The sequence below is a fragment of the Mus pahari genome, chromosome 6 (assembly GCF_900095145.1).
Source record: "Mus pahari chromosome 6, PAHARI_EIJ_v1.1, whole genome shotgun sequence".
NCBI classification, from domain to species: domain Eukaryota; kingdom Metazoa; phylum Chordata; class Mammalia; order Rodentia; family Muridae; genus Mus; species Mus pahari.
Genome location: NC_034595.1, coordinates 37,356,941 through 37,372,016, shown reverse-complemented (window position 1 = coordinate 37,372,016; position 15,076 = coordinate 37,356,941). Strand labels below are relative to the sequence as shown.

General features: G+C 41.5%; 1 protein-coding gene across 1 annotated transcript in view; it reads right to left on the bottom strand.

Annotated features, from left to right (window-relative positions):
- The window catches only part of Sh3gl2 (SH3 domain containing GRB2 like 2, endophilin A1), a 184,016-nt gene that overhangs the window by 38,146 nt on the left and 130,794 nt on the right, over nucleotides 1-15,076 (bottom strand). Inside the window, exons 2-3 of the mRNA XM_021199973.2 lie at nucleotides 11,252-11,320; nucleotides 3,113-3,185 (exon numbers count right to left, since the gene is read on the bottom strand). Of these exons, the coding sequence (XP_021055632.1) occupies nucleotides 3,113-3,185; nucleotides 11,252-11,320 (142 nt within the window). The remainder of the gene's footprint in view (nucleotides 1-3,112; nucleotides 3,186-11,251; nucleotides 11,321-15,076) is intronic.

Sequence of the window (15,076 nt, the reverse complement as noted above, 5' to 3'; positions counted from 1 at the left end):
AAGTGTAAGCTGAATAAACCCTTTCCTCCCCAACTTGATGTTTGTGCAGGAATAGAAACCCTGACTAAGACAGTTTCTGACCAGGCAGGAGGCAGGAAATGGACTGTGAAAGGGTGAAAGCGGGCTTCAGCAGAGGATGGTTAGGAGAATATGAGGTAATATGAAAGTAAAGTAGGAAATAGTGAGGACAAGAAACACTGAAGCAGGGATGGGGCAGGGCGATGGGAGATAGGAGGAGGTCACAGGGTAGGAAGGAAGGAAACTTGCTAATGTGTCTTCTAATTAAAAATATAATTAAAATAGAAAGCAAAACATTGTACAAGCAGTGCCCTGTACTGGTGGACAGAGGGGCTCCCAGAAGCCAAAAGTTATTAAAGAACAATCCTAGTGCCAGAGGTCAGATATTTCCCCATGAGTTGTTGGTCATGGAGGTTCCCATGGCATCCCTCAGGAATATAGACAATCGCTACTGCTGTTGGTTGCCCACCATAACTAGAAGGTAAGACCATTTTGTTGAGGATACCACACACTCTGATAGAGGAATAGAGAAAACAAGCCATAACCTATTTGAAAGCTTCCTCCCTGCTAACTAGCCCGCATATAGAAGGTGCTCTATAGGCTGCTCACGGAAAGCTGTCTTGCTTGGCCTTGGACCCAGCATGCTACACTAGCAACAGCCAAGAATGAGTTTCTTGGCACAATAGTGGCACATGTCTGATGGAGGCACCCATCCCCCCTTTCCTGATTAGATTTAAGGTTCACTTGATGGGAGAGAACTCATGCCTACTTCTAATTGAGTCCAAAAGCCCATGGCTGGGGAGGTCACAGGCATTATGGGTTGGCCCAAAGAAGTTATTCTGCTAAATGGACATGTTGTTCCTCAAATTTCTTTGTAAATATTTTGATTTTACCCACAGATTTTTCAGAGAGGCTGCTTTTGTAGCAGGTAGGAGTCTTTGCAGATATTCATAACTGGGAAAGCTTGAAGGACTAGGGTATTCTTGAGTGCCCAGTACTAAATGAGATGTCTACTCACAGCCTCCAAGGCAAAGGAGGACGAATGTAAGACTTGGAGAAGAAAGGAGTGTTGTGGAATACGATGTTCTGGGTGTGATGTGCCTCCTGGACTCAACTATAGCAGAGTGCTGTGGTTATCTGTACTTGATGAGGTCTGTCTACATCCCATCAAGGACGGAGAGGGACTCAGCAGGCTCTACCTCTCCCTGAGGACTCACAGGAAGTTAATGGCCGCTGGGAGAGAGCAAATCATCTTCCCTCAGTGTAGGCTACTTACAAACTGTCCATGCTGCTGGAAATAACTTTCACACGTGTGCAAGCAGCCCTAATGATACTCACTGGGACACACACATGCACACACACACACACACACACACACACAGAGCGAGAGCGAGAGCGAGAGCGAGAGCGAGAGCGAGAGCGAGAGCGAGAGCGAGAGAGAGAGAGAGAGAGAGAGAGAGAGAGAGAGAGAGAAGAGAGAGAAATTTGGAAATAGGAGGCTGGTTGAAAAGCAGAAAAGGATCAGTGGGAGGAAAGGAAAAAGAGAGGAACTGGATGAATATAATGAAAATACAATAGATGCATATATGAGATTGAAAATGAAATTAGCTATGTTTTAAGATGAGATGCTGTGTTACTGGTATTGTGTTGAAGCTGCAGTAGGACCTAACAAATACCACATTTTTCCTCTTATTCCTGATAGTAGGCCCCACAGGAGTTAGTTACCAGTGCAATTCAAACATGAATATGAAGAAATAGGGTACTGTAAGGATTTTTGCAAAGACAAAAGGAACATTTCTCGCTTCTATAAAACTATAACCGTGGCAAAGCACAGTGAGGTGAGTTGTTCTTGTTTCAAGACTTGACCTGTTACAGTTGTTTGAATACATGTCTGTCTGTGAGATCTTTGTAACTCTGTTGAATGTAAACACTAGGAAGAAGGAAGGAAACAATATGAATCTTCGTTTCTTGCTATTCATTAGGTGACTTTATAAATAAGCATGAAAAGTTAACCAGTCTACCATCAGTTAAACTCACTTTTGTACTCTGTCATATTTTCTTCTATAGTTGCCCTTTTCATATTATCTCATTTCTAATAGAGAGAATATAATTTCCATATCTCTTATACACCTTTGAAATAGAAACTGAGCTGCCATGGTAAGTAAAGATTGAAAGAAAGCTTCAGTTGGCAGCAGGAGTCAGGAGAGAGCCTGCCTGCCTCTCTCTCTCTCTCTCTCTCTCTCTCTCTCTCTCTCTCTCTCTCTCTGTGTGTGTGTGTGTGTGTGTGTGTGTGTGTGTGTGTGTGTGTGTCTTTGTCACTTAGGCCCTGCATCTGAACCCACTGGGACTGAAATAGTTAACTATATCTTAAGGACTCCCAGAGACCTAGCATCATAAGTGAAGTCCCCAGACAATCTATAGACTCTAGGGCTACCAGCTTCCCAAACACTCATATTTCACCAAGTAGCACACTCAGTCTTGTTTCATGTTGTAGTTGTGGCCAGGAACTGAAGCACATACAATGTAAGGCCTATGGTGGAGGCTGTTCTGCTCTGATCCCTCAATGGATAACAGAGATAGCGGCAGCCATATCTGCTTCTCTCTTCTAGGAACACCCCATTATCTCTAGTCTACAATTCCTGTCTCGGATCTAGTGTAAGAGGTTTGCAGGAACAAATGCTGGCCTGTGTTGTGCCTGGAGAAGACTAAGAAGGGTCAGTCCTCTATGCCCTGTGCACACAACCATTTCCAATTCACAGAAACACTTGCCTTCCTCTTTTCTTATCTTTTGGAAATATCACAACTCATTTCAAAGCCATCTTAATATTCTTCCTTACTGTTTCTTGAAAACTAAGGATCAGTTGAGAAAACCTTATACCTTATACCATGGCATGATGTGGCACCGAAGCCTTACACGCTCGTGGTTAAATACCCCTCAGTTGGAGAAAACGTGATCACGTATCTTGTAGGGATTTCAACTTGAACTTTAAAATGGCCCCTCCCTCACAAGGAAGGAGAAACCTGCCAAATTCAAGATGTCAATCAGTGAGAGACAAACCCGAGAGGAACGCCAACTGTGCGGGCCAGCACTTACCTGGATTGGGTTGGAGGTATTCAATCGTTTTTGTCATTATCTCCATCACAGCCCTGCTGGTGACATCCACTTTCTGCAATGAAGAAACAAATGTGGTAAATGACACAAGCATTTACTTTAGAGCCTTGGAGTTTCCTTTCAGTGACAAGTCCTGCAGGAGCAGATGAGAGGCTTGAGGAGCAGTTAGGGGGAAAGGTGGCCTTGGGTTTTAGCACTGTCTGTTGAAGAGCCTATTCATCCACAGGGAACTGGTAATTTCCCAAACTGTTTCAAAGTATAGTTCATTACCTTTCAGCAAAATCAATGCACACTATGTCAGTAACACTTTCTCCTTCAAGCTTTTACTTAATGCTATGAATGGACTAAACTCAGTGGCAGGTTTCTCCTCCACAAGGAGCAATGCAGGGGCACGCAGGTGGCTCAACAGATAAAGGTTACCAGCCAACCTGAAAACCTCATTTGAATTCCTGGGATCCACGAAAAGGTGGAAGGATACAACTAAGCCCACACTGCTGTCCTCTGACCTCTACACCCATGCTGTGGTGTACATACGCCACTGTATGTATCATGTTCTTGGGTGGGATGATAAACATACAATAACAGCAATAGCAATAATGATACATTTAAAAGACCATGTCTTCTTCAATGATGCTTCTACTGTTATGCTCTTCTGACATCTTCAGGGTATAAAAGCCCTCAGTAAACACATCTAGCTGGTCCTGAACTCTTGGCTAATTATAAATACCAGATTCTAATATGAAAATCCTGTCTCTGAACGTTGTGAAGGGTCATCATTTCTTCCTGCAACTCACCCTGCCCTCTCCACACACCCAGGTTAGGGAAAGAGCATACACTAAAGCCACTTACTTTTCTCCACAAAACTCATTTCTTATCAGACTGTGCAGTGCATTGGCTCATATAACACAGCTGAGTGACTAAGAGTAATAAATAAACCAGCTCCCTTGCCATTGATAATATTTTTGTTTCTTTTTTTTTATAGGTTCCTAATCAATATCTACAACTAACTGCTTTGTACAGGGTAAACTTTCTTCTCTTCCTTATCTACTGAAATATCTTATCTGGTTTGGTTTTCAATATTTAATAACCTCTTATCCACCGAAGTCATAATACAGTGTACAGTTGTGATTATGATGATAAGAAAAAAACACATGATTGTCACTTTGACCCTGTACTGGTATAAAATAACTTTTACAAGTGTCCTTTTTAGGATGCATTAGCCTGCTTATGAACCCTGTACGACTATCCTTTTGACTGACTCAGTATTTCAAGAAACTTGAGGCTTGGATAATTAGTGGTAAAGGAATGGCAGCTCCCAGGCTGATAAACTGCAAAATGAGGTACTGGCATTATTATCAAAATGCCAGGTGGCCTTATGAACTCAAGTCATAGAATTCTTGCTTGATACCGGTTGAACAAGTTCAAAGTTGTGTACAGAATAAACATGTTGAAAGTGCAGAGAACTTGAGAGAGCAAACACACATCTTCTATTGACTCCAAGATAGATGGGGATTGAGCAATTAGATGCCAACTGTATCTAGGTGTCTTTTCTGGCCATGGCAGGAAGAAATGTAATCCAATGGTCAAGGTTTCTAAGAAAGAAAGCATCAGAAGACTTGAGACTGGAACTACCCAGTGGCCATTTGAAACTGTGGTGTCATCTGTTGCTAGGAGGCAGACTCACTTCCAAATTTCCCCATCTCTTTCTCGACAAAGAGATTTAAGCATCATTACATGAAGGAGAAAAGAGATACAGCAAGCTTCACAAGCTTGCTCCAGACTGTTCTGTTTTCCGTGAAAGGGAAAGGTTCCTACAAGAAGACAAGAAAAAAGTATTTCTCCCCAGTTACAGAAGATGTAACACCACAGGCAGAATTCACGTTGTACCATTGCCAAATGACTGAAACAGGGGGAGGAGCAAAGAACTGACACCCCACCCTCTAGTTAGTCATGAGAGTCCTCCTGCAGAAGTGGCACTACCATGCTGACTTGCTGGACCCCTTATCCCCAACTGTTCTAACTTCTCAACAGAAACTGCAGCAGCAGTGCCTACTGTACACTCTCCATAGATGGGTCAGCAAGAAAGACATGGGAAGCAGTTCATGGAGATCAAGCCAGTAATCCCAGAGTCCAGAGACCTTAGAGATGGCAATATTAAGAGTATTATGTTTGCTTCCCAGAGTAGAATTCAACCTTAAAATGGAATGGGGACAAAAAGATAACAGTGCTCCCCATGGTATGACCAAAGTCTCCTACGAAGTTGAGAACACAGGCTTTCCATATTCTGAGCTCACTGATGTAGAAGCCTCTAGTACTTCTGTTATCAGTACAAGTCAAGCTCCATTGAACTATTTAATCAGACTATAATATAAGCTTCTAGCACAGGGGTGGAATAGAGCAGGCTCTTGAAAGGAAATTAACTGTGAATTTATAGATCACAGGCACATATTTAGGGACTCTAAATCCATGTGTAAAATATGACTTTTTTAAAAAGGCAGAATCCTGGGCACATATTCTTCACAGACTCTGGTCTTTTTACTTCCATCTTCTTAATACCAAGGATTTAAAAACACTCAATACTTGAGACTCTTTCTCCATTGATAAGTCTTGAAATTTATAACTGTAAGTCCAGAGGAAAAAAGAAACAAGCAAATGGCTCTTTTGGGATGGGGAAATAGCTCAGTGGGTAAAGCCTGAAGGCCTGTGTTTCTATCTCCATAACCCACCCGGATAATAAGCCAAATACATTAGTACAGGCATCTTGATCCTTATGTGCCCTACTGGCAGATAAGAGGTGGAGACAGGAAACTCTATAACTAACCTGGACCCACAGGTGCTCACAGAGACTGAATCAAAGAGCATGTAAAGACTGGACCTAGACCCCCTACATATTTATAGCAGATGTGCAGCTTAGTCTCCATGAGGGTCCCCTAACAATTAGAGTAGGTGCTGTCTCTGACCCTGTTGCCTGCCTTTGGATCAATCTTCTCCTAGCTGGGATGCCTCGTCTGGCCTCAGTGGGAGAGGATGTGCTGCAACTTGAAGTGCCAGGGAGGGTTGATACCCATCGGTGGCTCCCCTTTCTCTGAGGATAACAGGGGGAGGAGTTTCTGGGAGTGGGAATGGAGAATAGGAGGGGGCTACAATAAATAAATAAATAAAAGATCAGCTATGCTGGCATACACAGCTGTAAATAAGAGACAATGTCTCAAACAATATGAAAGGTGAGACCAGACACTGGAGTTTGTCCCTTGAGTTTTGCATGCAGGCTGTTCCCATACTGTGGCTAATGGTCAAAACTATGGCAGTAAGTCACAGAGAAGGATGAGCTTCAAAGACAACCTTCTGTGTAGCCTGAGAGCTAACAGCCTGTCTCCAAAATGTCTTGCTTTACAGTGGGTATCATATGCACTTACAATGTCTGATACCATGTATTTTGAGAAATGAAGATGGAATTAGGCTCTGGTTGCTGATGAATCCATTTTAATTTTGTTAATCTTCTTAAACACCTCTCTGCTGTGTATAAATTTGGAAATACTCCCTAAACATACCCGCATGTTTTAGAGGGTTAAAGAAGAAGTTAAGATTTCTATTTTATGTACATGATAGACATACAATTTTCTGATTTCAATGCTCTCTAAGTTTTGTTTTGTTTCTTTTAATGTAGCTACACTCACTGACATAGGCGCTGCCAATGGATCCTTTGTGTGCTTCAACAGCCCTAGAGAGCAGTAACAGAGGGAAAAGACCCCGAGGGCCCAAAAGTATAAAAGATTTACCAAGAGAATGTGAGGATTCCTAAACTAACAAGATGTGAGCTTTATTGAGCATGTCCTGCTTAATCTATGAACGATGTTAATTCCTGTCTTGAGGCACCAGATACCAGAACTCTAAAAAGCAGGGAATTGGTGAGCTGACATAATGGGATTACTTTTTCATACACTTCTAAAGAGTACCATTCTCCCCTATAGAAAATGTATCAGTAGTTTGTGAACTAAAGAACATGAAAACTATGAATTCTTTAACATAGCAATGGAAGTATGAGGGACATTATTTCATATTGTCAGATGTCCGATGTCAGAGGTAGAACACCTTATATGCTGTACATATAGCCTGAGAGTTTGGCAATCAATAATAATGACATGAATTAAATCATCACTCGGATATGGAATAATTCGCTGTGGTTATGTGAAAGAAGTTAAAAGGCCCTATAAAACACCAGCATCTTTTCAAGTTTTTTAATCTTAATATTACTGGAGTTAAGAATATACACACTCTTGAAGTGCTGAGTAAACAAGTGACAGGGACATGATGAAAGCTGCACCCTGGGAAGATCTGTCTGGCAGAGAGACGCGGGCTGACTCAAGAGTGGTAGTTTTAACTACTCCCCACTAACTCCAGGGGAATTAACACCCATCTCCAAACTCCCCGCTTTAAAGCAGAAATCTTGTATTCATAAAGGCTAGGAAAGAATTAGTATTTTGAAGCTGAAGCATGATTTAGGCTCTGATTACGCTAATATTAATTTTAATTTTGCTAATCATCTTAGGTATTACCCACACCAAATATAGCTTGGGTATACACTCTGCACATATGACTGAGAGGAAGCTTGTCTACATGGAAATCCCGGTAGAGCAGAAGGATGTCTTTGAAGCTCATTTTGTTTGTGACTCCAGCCCCCCATATAGCTTACACCAGTAAGTGAGTGTCTTGGGCCAGTGACCATGTCTCCTTCACTGCTACTCCATGAAGGAGAACCCCCAGTATCATGGTAAACCCCAAGTCTACTCAGAGAAGGAATTCTGAGCACACTGGCCGTAATTTCCCTCTCTTCTCCCCAATGTGAGACATATCCTGGACTCCACTTGCTATGAAACTCAAGCAATGAGTAAGTGGTACACTCCTATGACAGCTGGGAACTGTAGGCTCAGCCTCTGTTTCAGTGTGAGCAGGTCTGTGGCAAAAACAAAAACAAAAACAAAAAAAAAAACCATACAAACAAAAACCAAACCAACAACAGCAACAAAACAACAGCTTTGATAAACAGGAGTTCTATCGTGACTCAGGTGGTTTCTTCTCACGAATTCTACTTCTCACACAAGGGACTGGATGATAATAAATCTGTCTCCCTGAAGAAACTCAGACATGATGGACATGGACACGATGGACACCATCCACCAGCATTCTCGACATTGTACTCTACCAACCATCTCTACCCTCCTATTCAATTGGAATGGCAACTTTTCTTTCTCAACATCCTGCCTTTCTTGAGACTTGAGGCTTCCCCTTAGGAATTCTATTTTTACTTAAAGCACCCTTCCCCCCCCCCCCCGTTTCTAGCCCTAAACCCTTCTGTGACCTTAACAAAGAATTTCCCCAAGATGCTTTTCATGTTGCAGAAAGACATTATCCCTCTTGACTGTGAGTTTTGCATGATACTCATACACAGTGCACAAGAATATTTAAAGATTCAGCTCAGTATTCTCTCCTCTAGAACTCTCCACTGTTATAAGAAGCCCATGTTTGACTTCTCTCTGGTGTTTTTCAAGGAAATCCTCCCAGGGCACTGAGCACTGTGTCTGATTTGAAATCTATTTATATTCCTGCTTTCTAAACCCAAATTGAAAGCTCTTAGAGGGATTGGTCCTCATGCACCGCCCTGTTTCCAGTTCCCAGTACAATGCCTGGCAGACGTGGTATTCACTTAGCTTCCAAGTGGATAAATGAACATAACTACATACCGACTCATCGAAACCCTCCCCCAGTTAGCATAACTGTTGCAATGGATGTGAATTTGAGAAGCAACCAGAAGTTCCTCAGATTCCAGAATCTTCTAGAAACAGCAACAACAGAAACCTGCAGCATTATAATGAAAACATTGCCCAATGTCTGGACCACAGAAAGGAATTTAGCCTATATTTAATGAAATTGGTAAACAATGGTGACATTTATGATTAAAAAGAAAGCGAGCCCAGGGCAGGTACTTAGGAGAAAGAGAACATAGTAGTGCTGGGTCTAGGGAGACAACTCAACCAGGGCCTCGGCATCAGCCAGGGAAGGATAGTCTGTGAAAGCAGGGCTGGTCTGGGACAGAATCTCAGTAGCACAGCAGGTCAGGCTGAGATTCAGGAGAACTTCTAGGAAGAGCCTCCTCCCTCCCAAGAGTGCTGTCTGCTACAGACCTCTAATTTATTTCCTATTGTTGTCTAATTGCACCTCAGAGAGTACAACTAAATAAAGCTTTCTCCACATCAAACATTTGGTAAACAGAAAACCAACCATGAAAAGGTGATGTGGTGACTCTTCTGTAGGTTTAGGGACCCTGAGTTAAAATATTTTTATGAGTACTTGACTTATTAACATGAATATTAACAGCTTGAGATTCTAAATCCACAGCAAATGTTCTTCAATGACTGTAGAAAAAGCCTACCTTCCAATACACTCAGCACAATTTGAGAACAAACTTTAGGAAAACCACAGATAAGATAAGGGACATTTCCTTTATCATATGCAATATGCAATAAAAATCAAGCAAAATAATTTCTACACTGCACTGAACTCTAAACATCTTGAGTTACTTAGAGAAAAACCCAAATGTAGGAGCACATGTGGATTCTTCAAGCAGAGGTTTGCTTTATAACAGGAGTACTGAGGCGTGAAATAAATACGCCAGAGACTTTTGATGGAACGAGGACCAAAACTCTTTATACTTCATCTTCAGACTCGGCGGGCGTCTGTGATATCAGCCTAAAGTAAGATGCTTGGCAAGATCCTCTCCTTTTAATTAGGCTGTAAGACTGGCATGGATTTCACAGCAAAGTGAATCTCCGAAGGTCTAATTAGTCGCTACAGCTTCCTTCAGTTTTTAGTCTCATTTAAGACACAAAGAGCTGGCTTGTCTCTACCATGAGATACCTAGCTTGGCAGCTTTACTCTGGGCCCTTGTGAAGTGCGGGGATAACTTCTGCCACCTGCACACTTCAAGTTGCTAACTGCTGGCTGCAGCTTCTATGATGATGTGGTTCTTAGCCATGCAGCACACTGCAAGACCTCTCAAGAAAAATGAATGAAGAGGAGACGCTAAGGAAGGCTAAGCAAGTACCAGAGGCTGAAGCGAGTTTACAGATCCCTGGGATCCTCAGGAGAAAGTGAAGCTTTCCTCCTGAGGATGCTTATCTGTCTGCAGACATGGACTTGACAAGGGAGGGTCGGCTCCTGTTTCTATCACCATGAAAGTAGTTGTTTACAAGCTGTGGTTGAAGATCGGGGGGGGGGGGGTATTTATAACCCTCTGGAGATATGAAACAAGGGAAAGTAGCCGTGAGGTACTGGGTATAGACTTAAAATATTCTCTTCAAGCATAGTGCCAACCCCCTCAATACCAATTCACAATCTTCTCTGTGCATTTCAACACTCACTTGGCTGCCTAAGTCTAAACACTTCTTGATAAGAACCTCAAAGTGAAAGAGAAAACATCTTTAATGTCTCGAAAGAAAAAGGTATTTAATCCACAAACTCCAGCTTACTTGCTGAGAACATATAATGTTTCAGCAGAATGGTAAATAATTCACTTTAATCCATAATAGAAAATATTCAGTAAGCATTAGGGTTCTCATTCTGCTGTCATCTGAAAAGAGACACTTCAACAAACACTGGACTTTTACAATAAACGGTAGACACAGAGTGTAGGCCAGGTCCCCTGGACTCCCAAACTGCTCTCGCCTCAGTATTCTGACCTGCCTCTAGCAGGAAGCATCCTACTAAGGAAGTCCACTGCTGTCAGAGAGAGACTCAAAGTCTCTTACAAGATTTGAGACATCGTTCTCCATTTTCTCCTCTCTCATTTCCACCCCACCCAAACTCAACTGCAGCTCTGCACCATACTGATTCGGGAAAGTGATAACAAAACCTATCAGGAAAAGTGCAGACCCCATGCTTCTTCACACTGGCTCTAGTCTCTGGGGGGACCGAGGGATGGGGTGCTTTCCATTTCTGTTTCAAATTACAAAGGGGAGGAAGCATGTTTTCAATGAAACAGATGATTTTGAGTACAGAACAGCTCCAGAGCCTCCTTACAGGGGACAACCTCATGCCGGGGGAGGCTGAGAAGGGAAAACTCACCCTCTCCATCTCTTTGAAGTCATCGTCGAGCTTGGTGCCTTCCGCGCCTCCTACCTTCTCACTCACTTTCTGTAGACGATAAGAACAAAGGGATCATTAGAAACTGTCTCTTTCCTTTACAAAAATATGTTAAAAGTTTTGAATACGTTTAGAAATAGCACCTAACATGGCCTCAGGACCGTTCCCTGACCGTGGCCGGCAGCTCCACTGTCATAGCGTCACAGTCTAGTTTGTCTAAGCAACATACCAAAGGTCACGAGCCAGGTGGCTACTGAACCGGGAACTCAAACCTGCATCTTCTCATTTCAACCCCAGTGCTCTTTCTGTTACACGAATCACTTTACAGCGAGCTAGTTGATAACATTTTCCTTTGTAAGTCCTAAGGAACAGCCACATCACACAATAATCATTTCCCTCTGATAATGGATCTAAAATGCTCCTAGGTAGAAAATTGCTACTTGTTCAACCTGTTCCTCAATGGGCTATTGAACAGATAATCACAAGCATCCATTTACCTATTAGAGAAGAAACGAGCCCAGCTGATTTCAGATAAAAGGACTTGCTTTGTCGTCTCCCTGTTTATATCCTCACATGCCAGCAAGAAGCTACATCAGACTATGTTGAGGGGATTTCCTTGACATCCAATCATTTTCCACTACTATACAGATTTAAATGTCAATTGGAATATGCAAATTATCAAATTTCAGTACAATCTTCACATTAATTAAAAACAGATATACTATTAATTTCAGAAATAATGATTCAAATCACGGATAATAAAAATGTATGACAGAATCATAGGGAAAAAAAACACTGACTTTATTAGACAGGAATATTGATTCCTTTTTCAAATACACTAACAGTAAAGGTGTACATATATTTTCCTCTAAGACATCACTGTGCTATATAAAGTACATAAGCACAGATACTGAAGCATGGATTTTAACTTCCTTCAAGATTTACTTGGCTGAGAGAATTTACAGGGGCCTTCACTGTATTCTGATTGCAGCCATCTTGAGAGCAAAGTGGGTTTTCTCAGTGAGCTTGGCTGGTATTTCTTGCAGGGGCTCCTGGAGACCAATTCCTGGCCCCAAAAGTGCTGGCAATCTCTTGTTGAACCCTGAGGTGCATTTCTTATGCTATTTTCTCTCTGCCTTTCACTGCTTTCTGCCAAGAGGAATACATTCAGAAGAAACAACCATCACTGCATGTAAGATGTCACTGTCTACTGCATCGTAATAGACATACTACATCGTAACAGTGTGGGATATGAGGTGCACAGAGCTGTCATGAAAAAGATGTGGTATAGTAAGAACCTACATCTGAACCTGCAATTTATGCAGCAAACTCTACTCCTTAACAAAGTGCACGTCAGCTTCTAGCAGTTCTCACATCAGTTTATTTAACTTTCATTCCACACTTTGAGAAGGCAGAATTTTCTTTAATACAATTATAGATAGATTAATGTAAGTGCTTCAAACAGAAATGTCAATGAAAATAATATCAATACATTTATATCTCAGTCACTTTTGCTCACTGACAACAATTTAGCTCATATTACAAACCTCCTGTGTCTTATGCTCAAACTATATAGTTGACCACTAAATTTGGCAAGCAAACTCTAATCTACTTTAAGACCAACACAACAGAGAAATATTTTATGGATGACTATTAATTGCTATCTCTATGCTACACACAGATGTCTCCAATGTTAGAAAAACTCACTGTATGCAAAGTCTCATTTTGTCAGCGGATCATCATAGTTAGTGTTAGTACCAGAACATTCCAAACCTAGGCACTAACAATGTGACCTATGACCTGTGTTGCCAACCCAACAACCCTCATATTCCAGAACCCACTTGGCTCACCTCTCACCCTTACTTGTGTTATGTCACTTTCCATATAAATTAGGAGAGCAACCCCTCCTCATTCTCTCTCTCTCTTTCTTCTCTCCCTTTCCACTTACCCTGCCACTCCTTTGTGTCTCTCCCTCGCAATAAACCTCTCCCATGTGGAATTGCCTTGGCCTGGAGTGCTGTATGAGAATATCTAATATATATATATATATATATACACACACACACACACAGACACACACACGTGTGTGTGTGTGTGTGTGTGTGTGTGTGTGTGTGTGTATCATCAGTTAGACCTCTCATGTGACCTGTAACTGAGGTCAATGGTCCTCATTTATTTTCAAAATGTACACTAAAAGGATATAGCTAAGAAATTCCTCTGCTGTGTTAAAATTAGAGAATTCTGATACTGTAGTGATAATTCAGTATTGGCCATCTCTGAAAAAAATTCATGGTCTTCATCTACATCACAAAACGCCATACCATGCTTTCAATAATACATTGTCCAACTGAGAACAGCCTTAATTTCGCTTCTTTCTTTATCCATCATCTGCTAAATACCACAGTAGTGGATTCTAGGTATCAGATAAGACACTAGGGGTATGTCAGTGATTAGCAGCCCATACTGTCTCCAGCCCACTATCTACTGGCACCAGCTATTTTGTTTTCAAAGCATATCCAAAAGTGGGCAGACAAGGAAAATGAACATACTCTCTCAGATCCACTTCTCCTCAGTTTCCCTTCAGAAAACAACAACAAAAACAAAAACAAAACTGGGCTACCCAGGGATATCAATCAAATATGCATAATAAGTTATAATAAGACTAGATGCATGCCTTTATATCAAGGCTAAACAAGGCAGCCCAGTTCACCAGAAGGAAAGGGGTGGCAAATGCAGGCAAGAGAGTCAGACATCCCCATTTCCACTTTTAAGAGTCCCATAGGAAGAACAGACTACACAAAGGACCTACAGACCCACACAGACTCCATGATTGTCACTTCAGTCTCTGGGATCCCCTATGGGCCCTGCTTATTTGTTCTGTTGGTGTCCTGGACCTGTCTGACTCCTACAATCCTCCCCCACCCCTTCCAAGATGTTTCCTGAGTTCTGCCTAGTGTTTGGCTGTGGGTCTCTGCATCTGCTCCTATCAGTTGTTGGATGAAGCCACTCTGTAGAAGTGGGCTAGGCACTGATCTATGAGGATATGTAACTCTTATCCAGTTATATACCTGAGAGGGAAGCATCACTCAAAATAATTCCATTTATTCTCTGTGATATATTTCCAGGTCACAAAGTATATACATATGTATATATCATGGATCAGAAATAAGTATCAGGCTACTTAAATAACAACTGACTCATTCTGTAGGAGTAAGGCAAATATCTTCTCTCATTTGAATAAGTGCTACTAAAGTCTAATGTGTCATGAGTAAGACTGAAGGTGAGGGAAATGGGGCTCTTCAGTCCATGAGGCTAATAATGAAGGCTTCTGTCCTCTGTATTAGATAACTAATTATTTTGTGCTATCAGTTTCCACTGAAGTGGAACCTAAAAATAAGATACCACAATAGTTAATATATTTAGTTATTTCTGATAACTAGTTAATATTCTAGTTATTTGCCTCGAAGATATGGGCACAGGGAAAAAATTTCTAAACAGAACAGCAATGGCTTGTGCTGCAAAATCAAGAATTGACAAATGGGACCTTATAAAATTGCGAAGCTTCTGTAAGGCAAAAGACACTGTCAATAAGACAAAAAGGCTACCAACAGATTGGGAAAGGATTTTTACCAATCCTAAATCTGAGAAAGGATTAATATCCAATATATACAAAGAGCTCAAGAAGCTGGACTCCAGAAATTCAAATAACACCATTAAAAATGGGGTACAGAGCTAAACAAAGAATTCTCAACTGAGGAATACTGAATGGCTGAGAAACACCTGAAAAAAATGTTCAACATCCTTAGT